Source organism: Lates calcarifer, linkage group LG14 (genome assembly GCF_001640805.2).
Source record: "Lates calcarifer isolate ASB-BC8 linkage group LG14, TLL_Latcal_v3, whole genome shotgun sequence".
Lineage (NCBI taxonomy): Eukaryota > Metazoa > Chordata > Actinopteri > Centropomidae > Lates > Lates calcarifer.
In genome coordinates this window covers 13,996,130-14,015,648 of record NC_066846.1, presented here as the reverse complement: position 1 = coordinate 14,015,648, position 19,519 = coordinate 13,996,130, and the positions used below count along the sequence as shown (strand labels likewise).

General features: G+C 40.2%; 2 protein-coding genes across 2 annotated transcripts; one reads left to right on the top strand and one right to left on the bottom strand.

Annotated features, from left to right (window-relative positions):
* Positions 1-286: 286 nt before the first annotated feature.
* LOC127143276 (uncharacterized) lies at positions 287-11,453 on the bottom strand. The gene is made up of 8 exons (XM_051075760.1): positions 11,430-11,453; positions 3,599-3,662; positions 3,066-3,104; positions 2,754-2,938; positions 1,983-2,078; positions 1,167-1,387; positions 769-873; positions 287-686 (listed from the first exon to the last, which is right to left on the bottom strand). Exons 1-8 carry the CDS (start codon positions 11,451-11,453, stop codon positions 662-664), a joined length of 759 nt encoding a protein of 252 aa, XP_050931717.1. The 3' UTR covers positions 287-661.
* Positions 8,312-19,501, top strand: LOC127143275 (reelin domain-containing protein 1-like). Its single transcript, XM_051075759.1, has 4 exons — positions 8,312-15,124; positions 15,199-15,582; positions 18,013-18,086; positions 18,128-19,501. Exons 1-4 carry the CDS (start codon positions 14,928-14,930, stop codon positions 18,625-18,627), a joined length of 1,155 nt encoding a protein of 384 aa, XP_050931716.1. The 5' UTR covers positions 8,312-14,927; the 3' UTR covers positions 18,628-19,501.
* The last annotated feature ends 18 nt before the right edge of the window (positions 19,502-19,519 follow it).

Sequence of the window (19,519 nt, the reverse complement as noted above, 5' to 3'; positions counted from 1 at the left end):
AAAATAGCAGTAGTAGTAGCAGCAGTACAAGGTACTACAAACAGTAATAGTACTACTAGTATAAACTGTCTTATCAATAGATAAAAGTAGTGGAAGTCTACCAGTAATAATACAATACCAAACAGTCACAGTATTAGTAGAAAGTAGTACATGTACATAGTAGTACATGTACAAGTACAGTTGTAGTTGTAATAGTGGTAGTAGCAGGTCAAATACTGCAGTAGTATTTTGCTACTGTAACCAAAAATGCAGTGTCCTGATTTGGCCTTTGGGGGGAGACAGAGACAACTGTTTAACACTGTTTTTAATGAGCTGAACTCCTGGTCGTTAACAAACTGTGAACTTGACAGAAACAGAAAAGAAAAACACAAAAATGAAACCTCATACTTACATTTATTTACTTTTTTTTTAAACTTAAATACACCCAGCTCCACAAACAAGAAGATTCATTCAAACTGACCTCTTCAAACATTTGTCAGTGACAATCTTTGTTTCAAGAAATTGTTGTTTCTATTCCGCAAAAATACTAAAAATAGAGAGACTGAGAGCTTGTCTCATGTCTTAGCAGCTGAACTGTAAAAATAAATCAAGCTAAATGACCTGTAACCAGCATGACTCATCTTCACCAGCTCCCCCCCGGCCCTGCTTTCCCTCCTCTTCATCACCCGTTTAAAGGATTGCAGTCTCTGCGGTGGAAAACACACAATTTAAAAGACCAACAGTAACCAACCGACAGATGCATTGATGAATATATAGATACGTTCTTACACAGCCATGTAGAATCTCTTCTGGTTCATCATGTGCTCTCTGAAGATCTTGATGGCGTCCTGCACATGCATTTTATTCTGGTGTTTCTCCAACACGTTTTTGAACCTATCACACAGACACTGAGTGAAAAATACAAACACAAAACAACTGCCCATCCCCCTTCACTTGACAACACTTATTTTAGGTTGCTGAAATTAAAAATAAAGTCCAAATTGAAGCAGAAGAGGCAAAGATATCTTGATACATATACTGAAAAGATCCCATAACTTCTCTACTATTAATTATTCTACTCTCTAACAAAATGTATTGGAGTAGAAGTATGAAGAGTACTAATACGTCCATTTTGTACTTGATTAAATGTATTTGGTGGTAGGTATGGTATGTGACAGTTAACGTACCTTTGGGTCCACTCGACATCCTTCTGACTGTCCTCTCTCCACTCTTGGTAGAAGGTATTGTTAACAGACGTAGGCACCAGGTGCTCTCTGGCCAAGCTGTGGAGGGAGGCCCGGGCCCACAGAGCCACCAGCCAATAGATTGGATCCTCCAGAACCACTGAATGGAAAGACTGAAGGGAGTCACGAAGCCACCCTGGGGTGGGTCCAGAGGGTCTGGAGGTCTGGAAGAGGAGAATAATGAATTTATTAAATTTACAACACAAAAGAAGTGTACGCAAACCAGAACAGAGGACAGTGCTTTTGTTTTCACCAGGAGCTATTGGTAGCTTTCTCTAGGTAGTGGAGATGAAAAGAGCCACGGTCAGACTGGGTCAGAAATTCAGACCTAGACAGTCCATCAATCCACTGGGATTTGTCTCGATAGCCCCTGTGGTCAGTGAGACCATGGAGAGAGCTCTGGGACTTTATTTCTACTAGACCAGTAACAGAACCTGCCTACTTATTAATTCAACACGCTGTTTTACCCTGTCTTTATCACAGCACTGACGGTTTCAGGGTTTCTGGTTCAAACTGGGATTCTTATGTTGTTGTTGCTTTGGGACAGTAGCCAGGCTGACAGGGAGCGGTGGCCATGTTGATAAGGCTAACACTAGCAGCAGTCATTCCATCATTCCACGTTTCCTGGTGGTGATGTCTTTAAAACAAACAGTGAGCCACACTTATTTCTGCACAATACGTAAATAAAGCTATTTCGCTATTGCTAAAACATGCTCTGTGTTCACTGAGTAGTAGAGTGGAGAGTATTATTCGTCTCACCTTGGTTCTGCCAGTTATGTTTTTGTAGTGTTGCAATGTGTCCTGCAGCAGTGACTTCACTGAATCATCGGCTTCCTGTAGACGAGAATTTAGGACCTGCAGCAAGAAAACAACATGCTAATATCACCAACCAGTCTCACCAGTTCAGCTTAGTCTTCGGGACAAAATCACATTTGCAGCACAGAGCAAACATCAAATCAGTCAGACCAGAGCCCAGATTTGTTTGATTATACAGAAGGAAATTCAGCAGATGGGAGCCTCAAAAGAGGGACGACTAATAATAAAAGCTTTCTCATGACACAATCAAACTTTTTATGACTATCTCTTTTAACAGTGTCCTCTTACTGTTGAGCTACCAAAGTGTAGATGAGAAAAGGAAGGCGGTTTTTAACTCCAACCCCTTAAAGTTCAGCTAATATACAGGACTTCATATGAAGTTGATTCGATAAATAAAAACTATTCAAGAAAAAGTCTATATGTCTGTGTAGGTTCATCCAGTCATGGAGACTGACTTCTTTTAGGTTTGTTTGATGTTGTTAGATGTTCACCTCTCATCCAAAAGCTTCAGGTTCTGAACGAGAACCACACCGAACTGAACTGACTCATGCTGGATGACTGAGAACTTGTTTTTTGTTTACTTGTTTCTCTCTCTTTCTCTCTTGTTGCTGCTCAGAAGAAAAAAGAAATAAACAAAACAGAAACAAAGAAAGAAAAAATAAAAAAGAAAGAAAGTAAGACAGAGACTGGACAAAATCTAAAAGTGACTCTGACCTCCAGTGTGATGACAACTTTGTCCAGATAGAGCGCCTCATGCTCGGTGACGCTGGTGTAGCAGAGCTCCGTTGGGCGACCGTTCTTCAGCTCAATGAAGAAGGAGGACGAGCGGAGAATCACTTCCTCCACGTTGTTGCTCAGATACCACACAACATCAAACAAACTGAAACCATGTTTGAGGCCTGAGAGAGACGGAAACAACTGGATGGATTGAATTCAAACAGACTCTTCACATCATCACAGGATCAAAATTTCAATTTGTCCAGTTCTTTGGTGCTAATTAAAAAACACCAACCATTAAATTCTCACCTCCATCAGGTGTCCTCCTCCCTGGGAATGCCAGGGGAGCTGCAGATAAACAAAGGTGATTACAAACAATCACTTAACGACAGGATTATATAAGAACAAATTAATGAGCAGATAAAAACAAGAAAGAGTTGTGAACTGGTTCAGTATTAAGACAGAGGGATGGAGGTCACATGATCGGTCATCAGAACACAAAATGTAAAATCCTACATTTCATTTCATACATTTGAATTTTGAATGATTCACTGGAGGTGCTGATGAGTGTGCAGATAGCACTTTATTATCTCTGGGCTACAACAGAAACAGTTGAACAGGAAACACAAAGGACTAGTTGTTCTGACCAAATACAACATCAACAGATGAGATATCACTTTGATATCAGATGTCGTGTATACTTTATATTCACTATAATTCACTGTAATTCTTGGCAAGAAAGCAAGTGATACAGTTTCTCAAAATGTTGAACAATTGTTTTTTAAAATTGTATTTATAGGATTAGGTTTATCTGATGTTTTTTTTTCATGTTTTGGATTTACCTGGAATTGATGGAGCAGACGTAGAACAGGAGCTCTTCACAGGGGGCTCTGTACAGATCTCCACCTGAACACAAACACACACAAATGTTTGTTGTATATTTATGGCAGTTTGTTTCATTTGCATTTTTATGTTTTATTTGTGTTATTGTTGATTATTTTAGATCAAAAACTTTTTTAAAAATTTTGACATTTATTCCATATATTCTCATTATTACAGATTACTAATGTAATCTGTAATAATGAGAAATAACTGTTTGTGTGCCGACAATGTTAAATAAAACAAAAATAAATCAATAAATCCAGAGACAGATTGTATTTAATGCCAGTTGTAAATTAGATGTCACACCTAGTTTTTGTCTTATAACCCATCTATAATAACCCATGTAATGACTATAATAACTAAAATTAGACATGAATTCTTTTTAAATTACTTGGATCCATTTTCATGCAAACTCCAGGCTTTTCAGTCTTCGTCTCCCGTCTTAATGGTCCAGTCACTGATCCTGTAGGGGGAGCTGTCGATCCAACGCCATGAGTGATTCTTCAAAGAGAAAGACAAAAACACAGAGAATGGGGTGATAGGGCAGGAGGTGTTACATTAATGTCTTCAAATAAGTACAGGAACTAAATCTCATTACCTGTGCTTCCTGGTATCCACCCAACCAGACTGGATAGCTTGTGTTTGCTAGCTGACGAATAAACTCCCTCTCCTCTGGTGTGTGAACAGTCACAAGGTTACTGCCTACTACCTGAGAGCACAAAGTCTAACACACACACACACATTAAACCACATTGAAGCCATACAATACATATTCAAATCTTATACATTATGAATTAAAATGTGTTTTATTTTCTGTTTACATTAGCCATGCTCCAGGAGCTCCACACTGGGTAGAAACTGAAGCATCTCATCCCAAACTGGAGCCACTGAGTTGGGCACACAGGGGGTGGTCCAACCTCTGCTGACACATTATTCAATTATAAAACACATGAAGAGCCCCTGTAGTCTTTTTTGGTTGTTTTGCATCTCTTTGTATTCATTTAGCATCTCCATGTAGTTTTCTTTTTGTGTGTCTTTGTTATTTTTTACGAGTCATTGTGGTCATTTTGTATCACCTTCTGGTTGTTTTGTGTCTCTTTGCAGTTGTTTTGCTCCTCCCTGTTGTTATCTGTCATCTCTTTGATGTACGTTTTGAATCTTTGTGGTTGTTTTGCTCCTCTCTGTTGTTATCTGTCATCTCTTTGATGTACGTTTTGAATCTTTGTGGTTGTTTTGTGTGTTTTGTTGTGTCATTATGGTCATTTTGTGTCACTTTCAGTGATGTTTCGTGGATAAACCTTACTCTCAGGGGCTACTGTTGGTATTTTGTTTGCAGTAAAGATCAACAGACTCCACACTGACACTCTTCTGATGTTATACAAAATAAACAAAATCTTACAGTAAAAGCATCCAATAAAACCCCATGAAATACAGCTTCTATTTTCTTATAATGGAGCTATTCAGCTGTGCTGCTGATTTAAATGTCAAATTTTACTGTATGTCAATGACATGTCACTGTGGTACGCTGCACAGTTGTAATATAAAAACAAACAAATATCGGATTGTACTGGGGCTGATAAGAGAGAAAAAAACATGATCGAGATTTCCCTACTTTTGACTGAAAACTGAGGCTGTTCAGTTCTTACCTCTGATGAACAGGAAGGCAGATGTCTCAGTCAGGAGGACGGGCAAGAGGAGAGGAACCAAAACACAAACCATCATCAACCTGTAAACACACACATACTGTGTAACAATACACAGCAACACAACACACACATCCATTTATACATGACGCATGCTTGTTAACAAGAGGGGAGAAAGAAAGAATATGAAACAGAGATGAAAACAAACTGGTCAGGAACCATTTATTTTGCCTTTATAAGCTGCAATTAATCGATTTCTAATACTCTAATAATAATCATTTATAAGAACAACTTAAGTCTTGTTGTTGTGACTTGACTGACTGATTAGTCATTTAGTCAATAAAATGGAAGATAAATTGCAATTCCCACACACAGACAAAGATGAACACTTTTATGACCGGCAGGTTGGACTGTTGTAAAGCTCTGTTTTCTGATCTAAAAAAGAATACAATTAATCATTTAATTAATTGAGTTAATTAAAAATCTGCTGTACGAGTGCTGACGAAGACAAGACAGAGATAAAACATTGCCTACACTGCTTACCTGTTAGTTTTTGTATTTATTTTAAAATTTAGTTTAGTTATTTATTTGTGGTTGTTTTGGTGTACACTGTCTAAATCCAAGTTATATAGAAATTGATTGGTTTATTGATTAAAATCTGTTGTTCTTGTCTGATAAACTGAGCGAAAACCCAAAGATATTAAATTTACAATCACAGACAATATTCACAAGTAAACTAAAACAGGTTTATGTCACCTCTGCCTCGGGAGTGTTGAAGCACAATATGCAAGTTAGATGAAAGAACAATCGCCCTGTTAAAAAAAAATGGAAAAATGTAAACATAGCGGTTGTGGCGGTTTGACAATCAGTGATGTGGTATTTAAACATTGACAGCAGCTGAGAAAACCACGCCTGATGCCTGAGTGACTCTTTGTAGTCACTTTATTCTAATATGTGCTGAATATTAGTGGATCACTAATATTAGTGAACAGAGCTTTACAAGGACAAATGTAAAAAGGAAGAAAAACGACAGTGATTTAAAACAGGTTAAAATTGGACTAAATAAGGTTATTTTTTTAATGTCTATTTAACAGTCTTATTTCATTTGTTAATATATTTTTGTTTCTCATATGTGTCTTTTAAAATTTTTACGAGCTTTTTAAAAATGTCTTCATTGGTTTTGTAACATCACAGTCCACGAGCTGAATACAGTGCATCTGCAGGTGTCGGACTTAAATCTTAATCTGCATTTTAATCAGTATTTTTCCAAGAAATATGTGCAAGTGTAAAGTAAAAGATCAGTAGTAGGTTGAGATGACCCTCAAACATAAGTAAAAGTACAAAATCTGATTAAAGAGTTAAGGACCTGTATACACTGTGGAATAATACAACAATGTACAAAAATATTATCACACAGATCCCAGATCAGCCCACATATTAAATGTCCTTCCCTCCCCTTCAGGTCCATCCACTAATTCCTTCAGTATATGTATGTACTCAAAGAAAAGGAACAAAAACAGTACTAAGTATTAAAGAAAAAAAAAGAAAGAAAAACCAGTAGCAGCTATAAAACAAACATGTCTGACTCACACATATCAGCAGGATTCAGTATTTAAAACTTATTTTACTCTTAATTTCATTTCTAAAAGTGAATCTCTGCTCTCAGCATCTTGTTTTGATACACATGACAAACACAAAGCACGTGAATCTGTCTGTAGGTAAACTTTAATATTTAAACTGGTTAAGCTCAAACTGTAATAACACACCTGTTGAGAGCTTGAGGAGTATTGATAACTGATAACACATCAGAGATTTTATGTATACCAGTCTGTGTCCTGAAACAAAAAAAAACATCAAGTAAAGCTGATCTGACCTACCTGTGCTCTGTTTGCACCGGTTGCCAACCTTTACCTGTTTACTGCACCACCATGGATTGGTGTTTCCTGTTTACCACTGAAGTCTCAACAGTATGACCTGTTCTCGCAGAACAGGTCCTGACAACCCTGAGGCCCTGAGCAAAATTATGCAATGAGGCCAGACTCTGACCAATGAGTCATGTAAACCATTTGCCACTGATGTGCAGATACACATGACAAGTTATTAACACCCATGCCTGAAGCATGAGCAACATATCTGTAACATGTGAAGATAATTGCTGGTAATCTAGGCCTTGGAGGGTCACATTCTATAGAGCAAATTTCTGGCAGAGCCGGTCCTGACTACCCAGGGGATCTGTCACTCGACACTGATATCCATATGTATATGTAACCTTCTGGGAACAAACAGATACTGCGTCTTGGCGTTTTTAACACCTAAAGCTGTATACACAAAAGTTTGGATCCTCTTCCAGGCTGCCTAACCTCAGGTTTTCCTGATCTATCAGGGACTGGGTCCCAGAGTCCGAACCTCTCCCCAGAATCATCATTGACCAAAGGGGAAGCAAGGGAAAGAAGAAAAGAGGAAAAAGGACTCAAAACAAGGTGACGACACAACATCCTTAAAGGTTAAAATAGTGACTTTGGTTTGGCAAACTAATTCACTGTAGTCTGTGACACAAAGAAACAGGTTGGACCAGTTGCTAGAAGCATCTCTTGAGGAATAATTACTGACTTAGAACATCACATTAAAGAATGTTCTCACCTGTTCCTGATCAATGCAACAACCATCCCCCAAAATATTCAGGACCAGTTTTGGCCCAATGCAACAACCAGAAATTTGGGTAAACAGAAAAAAAGCCAAGGATTAGTTAAATGAAAATACTGATTCTAGTCTAAACTCAAAATCTTAACAGAGAAAACCTGATATTTCTCTTTGTATTTTTTATTTTTATTTTTTTTTATTTTTTGCAGTGCAATGTCCCCCTGTAATGGTGTAAGGTGCACAGGTTGTAAATACTAACCCAGATATGTAGAACTGACACACAGAGAAACCAGGTTAAAATCTAATTTGACGAATGTTTTCCTCAGAAACTAAATATCTACTTGTTCTAGAAACTGAAATAATCACAAGAAAGAAATTTGACTTACTTGAATCTTAACATATATCCAGCCCAGTAAAACAAAGTGATGAGCTTGAGGGTAAGTTTGCAGGCTGACTGAGTTCCTGGCCAGATAGCCAGACCTATCTATACTTTCACTATCCAATAGCATTGAGAGGCTGAACAATAGCACTCACTGACTGTGTAAGGAGTAGTTGTAAAGTAGTTCACATTACCATACGACAGAGCTGAGTGTCTCTGTCCCTCTGATAAGTGATTAGAAGTGTAATGTGTTTATACGTTGTAATGACCAAAATGAGTGAAGTCACAGTAAATCAGACTCTGTAGGGAAAGTTGCATATGAGGGCTGTGTTAACAATAACTTGTGATAAACATGGTGAATGAAAAAATATGTTTCCAGCTAATGACAATTTCAGTCTTGATTAAATGGGGCAGGGATTTTCAACCAGTGGTCCGTGGCCCCCTGGGGGTCCATGACCATACATTCAATTATGCAGTTTCATAATCAGAAAAGCCAAAGTGACTGCCAGGATCCGGTCTGTCCCTGGTATCATGTGCTTTGTGTTGTATAACCTACAGAGTCATACCTGAAAATACTGGTTCACCGACCAGGATCTTAAAAGTGTTACTACTTGATTATGCCAATAAAGAAGCTTTTTATAGGGTTCAGTGAAAAGTAACAGTGTCTGAAGGGTGGACTTTAGCCACTGTTAAACCACTACTGCTGTGAGTTAATGTTAGTTAGCTCGCCAGTACCACCATGGACTGGTGTATTAGAATCTAATCTCAACACCTCAGGTTGCTTCTTGGTGAGAATGGTGGTCCTTGGGTCATTAAAAAAACAGTTAGAAAAGGTAGAGGATACGACAAAATGTAAAAAACAAACAGGTGGATTAAATTTGTCCTCAGGCACCTCACACTTCCACAAGGTCAGATAGCAACTAATTGGCTGTGTTGGACAACATAATAGACAGAGATGTCAAAGAAAGAAAAGAAAAATGATTTAGCTCATTTTAGGGCAGGTGGAAAGTGTGTTAAAATGTGCAAGAAGCCTGATCCTGATCTGGACTCTTTACCACTAAAGAGCAGCAAAATTAGAGAAATGAAAATCCTGGTGAAGAGAGACATCCGGACCTGATGCAGAATCAAGAGCCTTGTCCAGTCCCAGATGACTGAGATGTAATTATAACAATGACCTGTCAGGCCTGTGGGGCAGGGCAATACCTGGACCTGGACCAGAAACAAAAAAACTGAGAACAATGAGACTGATGGTGGGCTGGGTCAGAGACAGATCAGGATCCATGGGGACCATGGGGATGGTAAGAATACCAACACAAACATAAAGCTAGCACATACAGTATCAAGTGGAACAGGACTAACAAGTAGCTGAAACTGGCAAACTTACACAACCGTTTCCCTTTTAGCTGAGTCAGAGGCAACAGAATCAGTGAAGAATCAGAATCACAATCTCCTCTTCTGTTCCTGAGTTATGGCATTGAATAATGGCAATAACCAAATTCTAATCATAAAGGAGTCCCCCAGGAGGAACTGGAACATGTTTCTGAGAGAGGGATGTCTGGAATATGCTGCTTCAACACCACGATCCATCCCCAGTGGAAGAAAATGGATGGATGGAAGACAATCCTGAGATATTGCAATGGACGGACAGACTGTCATGGCTACCTTCTCAAACTGACTGAGGTTCATTATGAGAAAATTACACTGTTCCCCTTGAGGTCCAGGCTGAAGTGAAACCTTCAAACACTCCCTTGAGCTCAATCCTGTAAATGTACCTAATATGTAGTCTCTGCGTCGTTTTGACATATGATGAAGTTACAGACACTAGACAGAACAAACAAATCCTGCTAACGGTCTTGTATGATTCATACTCTTTGCTATATGAATGGCAGTTAGTTGGCACAGATCCAACAGTAGTGTGTAAAGCCAGACACCAGACAACGTTACACTCAGGATCATGTTAAAGGTTAGTGAGCGGTAGGAGCATTTAACCAGTGGGTGATGAAAGAGATTTACTACTCGTCTCTCAGTGGTGGATCTACAGTGAAGGATGGCAGGAAAACATTCATTTCTATTCTCATCCTGCTGTCCTGTGAATTCGATGGCAAGAAATCTGATGTGTGAGTTTGGCATGGTGGTTGTGTGTACAGATCAAGGTCTAAAAGTACACCCTGTGATGTACTCAACCTCAACTAACCTTTCTTGTAAATCATTCTGCTGCATATTTGTGGGAATACATGCCGTGAATCTACTCTTAAAAGTCAAAACTATGTAAATAAGACAACAACAACTCAGACTATACATCTATATTTACATCTACAAATATTGATCCAAAATTACTTACAAAAGAGGGACAACACTAAAGCTTCAGTGCAGTAGGAGACCTTTAAGTAAGGACTAAATCTGTAGATCAATTAAAGAAGGTCACAGTAAGAGCTAGTTCGGCTTGTTAGGGTGTTAGAGGTGTTAGGAGTCTTCAAGAGATTCTTGAAAATAAAGAGGGATGCTCCTCTCTGATAGTATTTGTGAGCGGGTTCCACCATTGGGGAACCAGAGATGAGAACAGTCTAGACTGAGAACGACTTACAAAATATTGTCAAACAGCATCAGTGTATCTTAATTATCAAACCAGTGCTCCTGGAAAAAAAAAAAAAAAAACTGATATTCTCCCTGTTGCTAAACTCTGCTTGAGCAATAAAGAGTCAATGTTTACTTCACCCACTGTGGTTTGTGATGTTATGTCCGCTAAACAAACAGCAGCAGTACAACAGAACCATTTAGGTGCTATAGCTGTATGCAAAATCTCTGGGAAAGTTACATATTTTGGTTCATATTTGAAGCGAGAAGAGGTAAATACAGTCTGTAGCAACCAGACATTAAAATATTGTGGCATGTGCAAAGGTTTGGGCCCCTATGACTGTTATACTTTCATGTATTCTATATTTAGATTATTATAACTGATGCATTAACCCATAAGAGCCATTTCTCCTTTTAGAAAAATTATAAATTATGAGGGATGCAAAACAGACTAAATGGATCACATGTAACACATCTCTTGTGTTGGACGGATGGACGGACGGATGGAAGACAATCCTGAGATATTGCAATGGACGGACAGACTGTCATGGCTACCTTCTCAAACTGACTGAGGTTCATTATGAGAAAATTACACTGTTCCCCTTGAGGTCCAGGCTGAAGTGAAACCTTCAAACACTCCCTTGAGCTCAATCCTGTAAATGTACCTAATATGTAGTCTCTGCGTCGTTTTGACATATGATGAAGTTACAGACACTAGACAGAACAAACAAATCCTGCTAACGGTCTTGTATGATTCATACTCTTTGCTATATGAATGGCAGTTAGTTGGCACAGATCCAACAGTAGTGTGTAAAGCCAGACACCAGACAACGTTACACTCAGGATCATGTTAAAGGTTAGTGAGCGGTAGGAGCATTTAACCAGTGGGTGATGAAAGAGATTTACTACTCGTCTCTCAGTGGTGGATCTACAGTGAAGGATGGCAGGAAAACATTCATTTCTATTCTCATCCTGCTGTCCTGTGAATTCGATGGCAAGAAATCTGATGTGTGAGTTTGGCATGGTGGTTGTGTGTACAGATCAAGGTCTAAAAGTACACCCTGTGATGTACTCAACCTCAACTAACCTTTCTTGTAAATCATTCTGCTGCATATTTGTGGGAATACATGCCGTGAATCTACTCTTAAAAGTCAAAACTATGTAAATAAGACAACAACAACTCAGACTATACATCTATATTTACATCTACAAATATTGATCCAAAATTACTTACAAAAGAGGGACAACACTAAAGCTTCAGTGCAGTAGGAGACCTTTAAGTAAGGACTAAATCTGTAGATCAATTAAAGAAGGTCACAGTAAGAGCTAGTTCGGCTTGTTAGGGTGTTAGAGGTGTTAGGAGTCTTCAAGAGATTCTTGAAAATAAAGAGGGATGCTCCTCTCTGATAGTATTTGTGAGCTGGTTCCACCATTGGGGAACCAGAGATGAGAACAGTCTAGACTGAGAACGACTTACAAAATCATGTCAAACAGCATCAGTGTATCTTAATTATCAAACCAGTGCTCCTGGAAAAAAAAACAAAAAACTGATATTCTCCCTGTTGCTAAACTCTGCTTGAGCAATAAAGAGTCAATGTTTACTTCACCCACTGTGGTTTGTGATGTTATGTCCGCTAAACAAACAGCAGCAGTACAACAGAACCATTTAGGTGCTATAGCTGTATGCAAAATCTCTGGGAAATTTGGTTATGGTTCATATTTGAAGCGAGAAGAGGTAAATACAAAGTCTATAGTAACCAGACATGAAAATATTGTGGCATGTGCAAAGGTTTGGGCCCCTATGACTGTTATACTTTCATGTATTCTATATTTACATTATTATAATTGATGCATTAACCCATAAGAGCCCAGAGGCATTTCTCCTTTTAAGAAAATTAAAAAAATTAATTTATTTTTATTTTCTTGGGGACTTCATGAGTTAAAAGTAAGTCATGCACTCACTTTACCACAGCTCCAACTGCATAGTCACTGGAATGAAACTGAATTTAACTCTAATTCTTCTTTTTTGAAAAACAAACTTTTCACTTGTCCCAAATCCTCTTGCATAAATCATAAATCATTTAGACATTTCTGTTTCTCAAATTTATCGATTTAATTCTTCTTGGGCGTTGGCTTACAAAACAGTATTAAATTGATCTGTAAATACTTAGCATTTTAGCTATATTTTTTGGGGCTATACTCAGTTTTGTTACATAGGCCTACTGTATGTTTGTCTGTCTGTCAGATTGATAACATATTTTTACTTCCTCCAATATCACTCTAAAGTCACACAATTTCACACTGAGATCATACAAAAAAGTAGAAAGACAAATAGCTTTTCACATGCAAAAACCCAGATATCCACGCTAACAGTTACCTATTAGTGGGGGTGAAAAATGATCTGCAGAAGGGATAAAAATCAGTGATGTAAAAACTCCCTGCATGTTGAATAATGACAGAGAGACAAGGGTAGACAGGGAGTGAGGTGGGGAGGCAAGAAAGAAGAGCTAAATAGGAATGTTTGGGAGATCCTGGAGGGAGGCGGCTACAGCTGGTGTACATCCTGTTAGTGAGTGTGTGTGTGGAGGTGGGGAGGGGGGGTCCTAATCCCATAGAAAAACACACTAGAAAAGAATGTTGTTACCCTCTGGAGTCTGTCTATTTATCAGTGAAAATATTATTTTATTAACTGTATTTATATATCACATGGAAGCAAGATGAACCACTTATCCTGCTGCTGGACAACTGGACCAAAGTACATTTAATGGTACCAAAATCAGTTGTTAGAAGTGCATGTGATGGACTCAGGGATACCACCTGCAGCTCTACATGTTCTGGATCTATGACCCCCCCTTCCCCTCCATATCCTAGACTCCGAGATGCCTCCAAGCTCATCCTCACACGCTCTGTTGGGATTCAAACAGCTCAGAGGCTTTTCTACACTCAACAACACAAGAACATAACTGGGAGACTGCGAAGAAGTGATTCTTTACAAACTGAAAACAGAAGAAGTTGCTGAGATTTTCTGGCTGTCCTGAAAGTTACTGCTTCACAAGGTAGGGATGCTCATGCTCAGTCATCCAACCCTCCAACTCTCCCTGCTGCTGCTGCACCAGCCATTCAGTCATTTGTAAATGTATCATTCAGAGGATATTAATTGTTTAATGGTTAACATCTCACATCTCAATAAGAATGTCTTGATTAATTATCATTATTATTTGAATGGCTTTATGATCCACTTACACTATAAAAATCTAAATGTACATTTGCATGGATAAGCCACAATCATTGGTGGAAGTTTGTATCTGTGCCATAGAGCTCCTGTTGTCCAAAAACACATTAATGAGCCCAGTGTTGAATATGGGCAGTCGATTAAGTCCTGGATTTTAATTAAATTCATTTACAAGGGTGAGGCTAATCCAGACAAATTTTTCAGGCTGACTTAAACCTTGGTGAATTTTGATCTGTGAGGGGATGGAGAACCAGGGAGTCTAGCTATTGTTTATTGGCTGTGTTGCACCATTCACTTCTATTCAACTCATCTGTTGGAGTAGAAATTGTTCCATAAAAGAGGAACATGTTGCAGGCAGTTATAAGACAGGAGTTGATGTTACAAATACATCTTTCAAATAAACTTTTAAACTGAACTTCTTGTCTCATTAGCAACCAACCAAGGCTAAAAGAGTTTGCTAACTCAGAACCTTGTTTTTCCTCTTTATGACATTTTTGTTGAACAAAATGGTCAGAGAAGAAAAAGATGCCAGCAGGAAATAAGCAGAACAGAAGAGAAAAATAGAGATGCTCTGGTAGTGATTAGCCGAACTGGCTAGCAAGTTCATGGTTAGTTTGGCAGCTACGATTCACCAACTAGCCCTAAGATTACGTCACTGTGTCACCAAGCCTAGCCAATAGCACCATATCCTTAAAATTATTTCCCGTAATGTCCTCAAGCTTCATGCATTTTTAAAGCTGTCCTTCATGTTGTCTAGCACTGTCCCTCTTTGCTTTGATTGAAATAGAAGATAAAGTGTGTGTCTGTGTGTGTGTGTAGAGATGCAGTCTACCCTCCACTGTTTTGGGGTGGGTGTGGTCTTATTTTCACTGGCTCCATCCACCTACTCGTTTTCCCGGGGTGCCAGCCGAACGTCCTGTCAGGAAATGATTCCCGGCCACATCCGCGCTCAACCCCAGGACCCACAGCACAGCCACGTCACCCTGAGAACATCCACCACTTCTTACCTGCCTGGACAGTTAGTCACAGGTAGTAACTTATTTAACTCACAGATTAGCTAACTAACCTACTTAACCCAACTGTTAACTGGAGAAACTCTACAACAACTTGTTTAATGTCTTTTTTTTGTCTCTCTGTATTTATACCTGTATCAACAGTAACTGTCCGAAGCTCTAGGGATTTCATGGGTTTCCTGCTCCAGGCTCGTAGTGTGGAGGGCACGGGGGGTCGATCCAGAGTCAGAGCCAGGGCTGGAGTTGGGGTCAAGGATAGAACTGGAGTTGGTGCTGGGGTCAAGTCTGCGAGAGTGGGCCCAGTGTTGGTGGGTGGCTCCTGGACTCTCACTCCCCCTGGCACCCACACCTTGCGCTGCCTCTCTGAGGGCGATACTCTCACCCACTCTGATAAACAGCTGAAGAGAAACCTTTCATTTGTGTGGAGAGCTCCTGATGCACCTTTGGGAGACATACGGTTCTAGTAAGTACGAACCTAACAACATTCGTTGACAATGAATACTGGTGAATGCAAATGACAAATATCTTTAATGTCTTTGCTTTATAATTTCCATAGCTTTTTTGCACAGTTGGGTCAATTTTTATTTAACAAACCTCTTTGTTTGTCATTCCAGCATCACAGGTGGTGCAGTCCTACTTTGTGTACTGGGCAGGTATTAAATCTGCAGTGGTGCATGATGGGAGTCATAGATATTGGCGTGAGAGTAACATCACTGGGGTGGACGGAGGGAGCCTATTCCAGGAAAAGGAAGTTATTGCTCTGGAAGGTATGCAAACTTGAAATTCAACCACATACATAAGTTATGTCTCTATGCACACGTTACTGAGAATAATACTTTGACTTTTTTCTAACCTTATTTCCTGACAGCACTCAGACAACAAACAAATGAGACAGCCAGCCCTGCTACTACTGCACAACACCCTACACCAAAAACCCAAAGCTATAAATTTCTGGAGACAGGCACTTACCCACACGTGGACATTAACAGCTCTGCAACTTTGGCATCCCCTGGTGATGGCCATCTGACCAATCAGATTGTTAATAAAAAGAATAACCCTTGGAGTTCAGGAACTCTTAAAAATGCTACCAGTGGCAGTGAGACTGATAACACCACAATGTCAGGATCCCTTACAGGTGTGACTGAAAAAGCAGATAGAGATACAGGAAGCTTTGTTACTCATACTGAGAACCCCAGGAGCTCTCTTTTCTTGTCCAACCACCTTCTTTCCAAAGCCCCTTTTTCCTCAGCTGAGGCTACAAAGATGGAAATTACTAGCACAATTCTGCCAAACATCACAGTGCAAAACTTAACCAGTCCTCAATCCAATCCTTCTTCCTCCCCCTATCTTAAGACCACTGAGATAGAAAGAGAGGAGGCAAAGTTCCTTGATCCCCAACTGCCCATTGTTCCTCAATTAAAAGACATAACATTAGAAACCCAAGCCATCCACCACATCTATAACTTTAACCAATCACAGCTTCCACAATAGAAATCCCCCAAGACATATTACCAACAATCCAGAGCCAATCTGGGACCAAACTAGTTCAGTAAAGTTCAAAACCCAGAGTAGTACATTACAGCCCTGGAGGACTGGCCTAACTGAGTCCCAAGAGACTCTAATCAAGGATGAAATGCGCAGCCGGTCGCTGCTCCATCCCCAGACTTCCTCACCTAAGCCTTCTCTTGAGGTTCACACCACCCCAACTAAACCTCTCCTCCAGTCCCAAACTATTACTAGTCAGCCCTTTTCCCAGTCCAAAACCTCTTTATCAAACCCCAGTCTCCAAACCAACTCTCCTACCCCGCAGTCCTTTTTCCAGTCCCACACAACTCCATTCATTAGTCAGACCCATCCTATATCCCTCTGGTCCCAGGATAGTACATCTGGACCCAAACCTGGACCAAAACAAACCAGTCCACCTCATGCTCAGCTTCAAACCACTGCCCCTCTGAGCAGCCCACCACAACCACAACCTCTGAGCCGCTATCCTCAAACCTTGCTCCAAACTACTGCCAGTCAAACTCAGGGGTTTCCCCAGAAAGACCAATCCCAGACTGACACATCACCTGAAGCTTTGAGCATCTCTGCCCAACCATGGTCTGAGCCCCATTCCAAAACCAGTGCACCCCACACAGCTGCCCTTGAATGGAAACAAATTAAATCCTCAGCAACTCCTCAATCTTTGATCCCTCGGCTTTTCACATCAAAGTTTGTACTGGATGAAGGTAAAGAGGACACAAGTCTTCAGCCCCAAGCAAAGATCAAAACCACGAACCTAATTTTTGCCATTGTTACTTCAACCACTCCTCCTCCTCATTTTTCTGGGTCTACCCACCAATCAACTCCTCATTCATCATCCTCTACCTACACTCATGCTTCACCTCCCTCTTCCCTTATTCATTCTAGCTCTGCCACTCCTATTTCTCCCTCCAGACATTCAACCCTGGTTTCACTGCGTCCATCTTTCAAGTCGATATTGTTCACCCGTTCTTCGTCCTCCTCCAGGACGACACAACCCAAAACAGCTCCTGCCCTTTCTGCTCCCCCTTCTCCCTCCCCAATCTCAATTCCTCCTCATTCCCACTCTGTCCAACCTTCTCCTACACCTCTGTCAAACTCTTCTAACTATCCATCACCAGCTCCCTTGTCTTCCCCAGTCCCTACATCTACTCCTTCCTTATCTTTGTCTACCTCCTCCCAGTCAATCACAGATTTCTCCTCACCTTCTTCTTCCACCCTTTCCCCAGGCCCCTCCTCCTCAGTTGCCTCATCAACCTCTTACTTTTCCTTTGCTTCTTCATATCCTCCTCCATCCACCTTCATATCTTCTTCTTCTGCAACATCCTCTTCAGTGTTATCTGTCACTTCTTCTTTTTCTATGTCCTCACAGTCCTCCCTCACCTAGGACCCTCTCCAGCTCCCCTTCGCTCTCTTCTCAACCCCCTCGTGTCCTCTTCGTCCCCTGTACCCTCTAAGAAACTCACCCCAGGTCAGAGTTTGTTAATCCAGAACCACACTTGCACCATCTAATCCTGAGCCCAAATTCATCCCATCAACACAAACAACAGTGGTTCACTCAAACCCCAAACCTCATCCAAACCTTGACCCAAAGTTCAAACTAAATCTTGGCCATGTATTGAAACCAAACCCTCCCAACACTGATACTAAACCCAAACATCCTTCTGATCCCTCTGGAGCTCCAGACAAGGAAGGGAAGTATCCAGACATTATCCCCCGACACAGTGCCTGGGAGCTGGGCATGCTGCTGGGCTGCTCAGCTGGCTTGGGCATGGTGCTGGTGGTTGGCGTAAGGTACATGTACCGTCAGGCTTGTGGCAAACAGACAGAGGTGACGCTGAACGACAGGGAGAGAGAGTATGGGAGAGGAGAAAGAGGGATGATCCACGTCCAGGAGTGTGGAGAATTGGTCAGAGTCCGGAGAATCAGAGAGAACAGTTTCGTGCTCCTGGCAGAGTACGATATACTGGCATCACCTGGAGACTGAAATACAGGAAACATATATAAATACATGTAGAAATGGACAGTTTAGATACCAAAATATTTCTTTCTTTCCTACTTTAGCATTGTGGAGTATGACTATCTTTGCAGCCTCTAGCAGTCACATGCAGGTTTGTAGTGTTGTTTTCATATATGACCAAAGTTTCATTTTTCTCTCTGAAGATTTTCAGAGGGAATGGAAATGTTCCTGGCACGTATTTCTGCCTCTAGAGGTTTCTGCCTCCAACATATTTAGAGAACTAAAACGACAATCAGCCTCCTGATAGAACATAGGAAGGCTAGGATGACATTCACCATTTGGTGGACACTTTTTAAACCATGCATAAGAAAGACAGCAAATGTATAAACACACAAAGGTTGTAATCAAGTTCTGTAATCATATAGATAGCTTATTTGCATAAATGCAGGATCTGTATGCTGATTTAGCATGCTACAATACTAATACTAAACCTTTATACTTTTTTTTTTTTAATTGTCATGTTATGTGGATGCACTTAATAATAAAGTATATTTTTAGTATGATAAATTATGTATTTCTTTATTTTAGCTCTCTTAGAGTCAAGTTTTATGGATGACAGTGCTTAGTCATTTCAAATCACTTGGGTCTGGTTGTGTGATAGAAGCAGGAACAAGGCCTCTGGGGTCTGTTGGCAAGGCTTTCAATGGCTTATTTTACTATTATTTCACCAAATGATGTGACAGCAGAGCCATCTGTCCAAAACAAGTAGGCTCAGTGAAATTAATGAGCTGCCAATATTTCCCTGTGTGTCCCAGTGTTTTCGAGGATGAAGCACTCATTAGTTAAGACTTAAAGAGAAAGTAAAAAATACTAGTTCCAGCCACAGTAATCTGGCTGCCTTGGATATCTTATTCTGGGG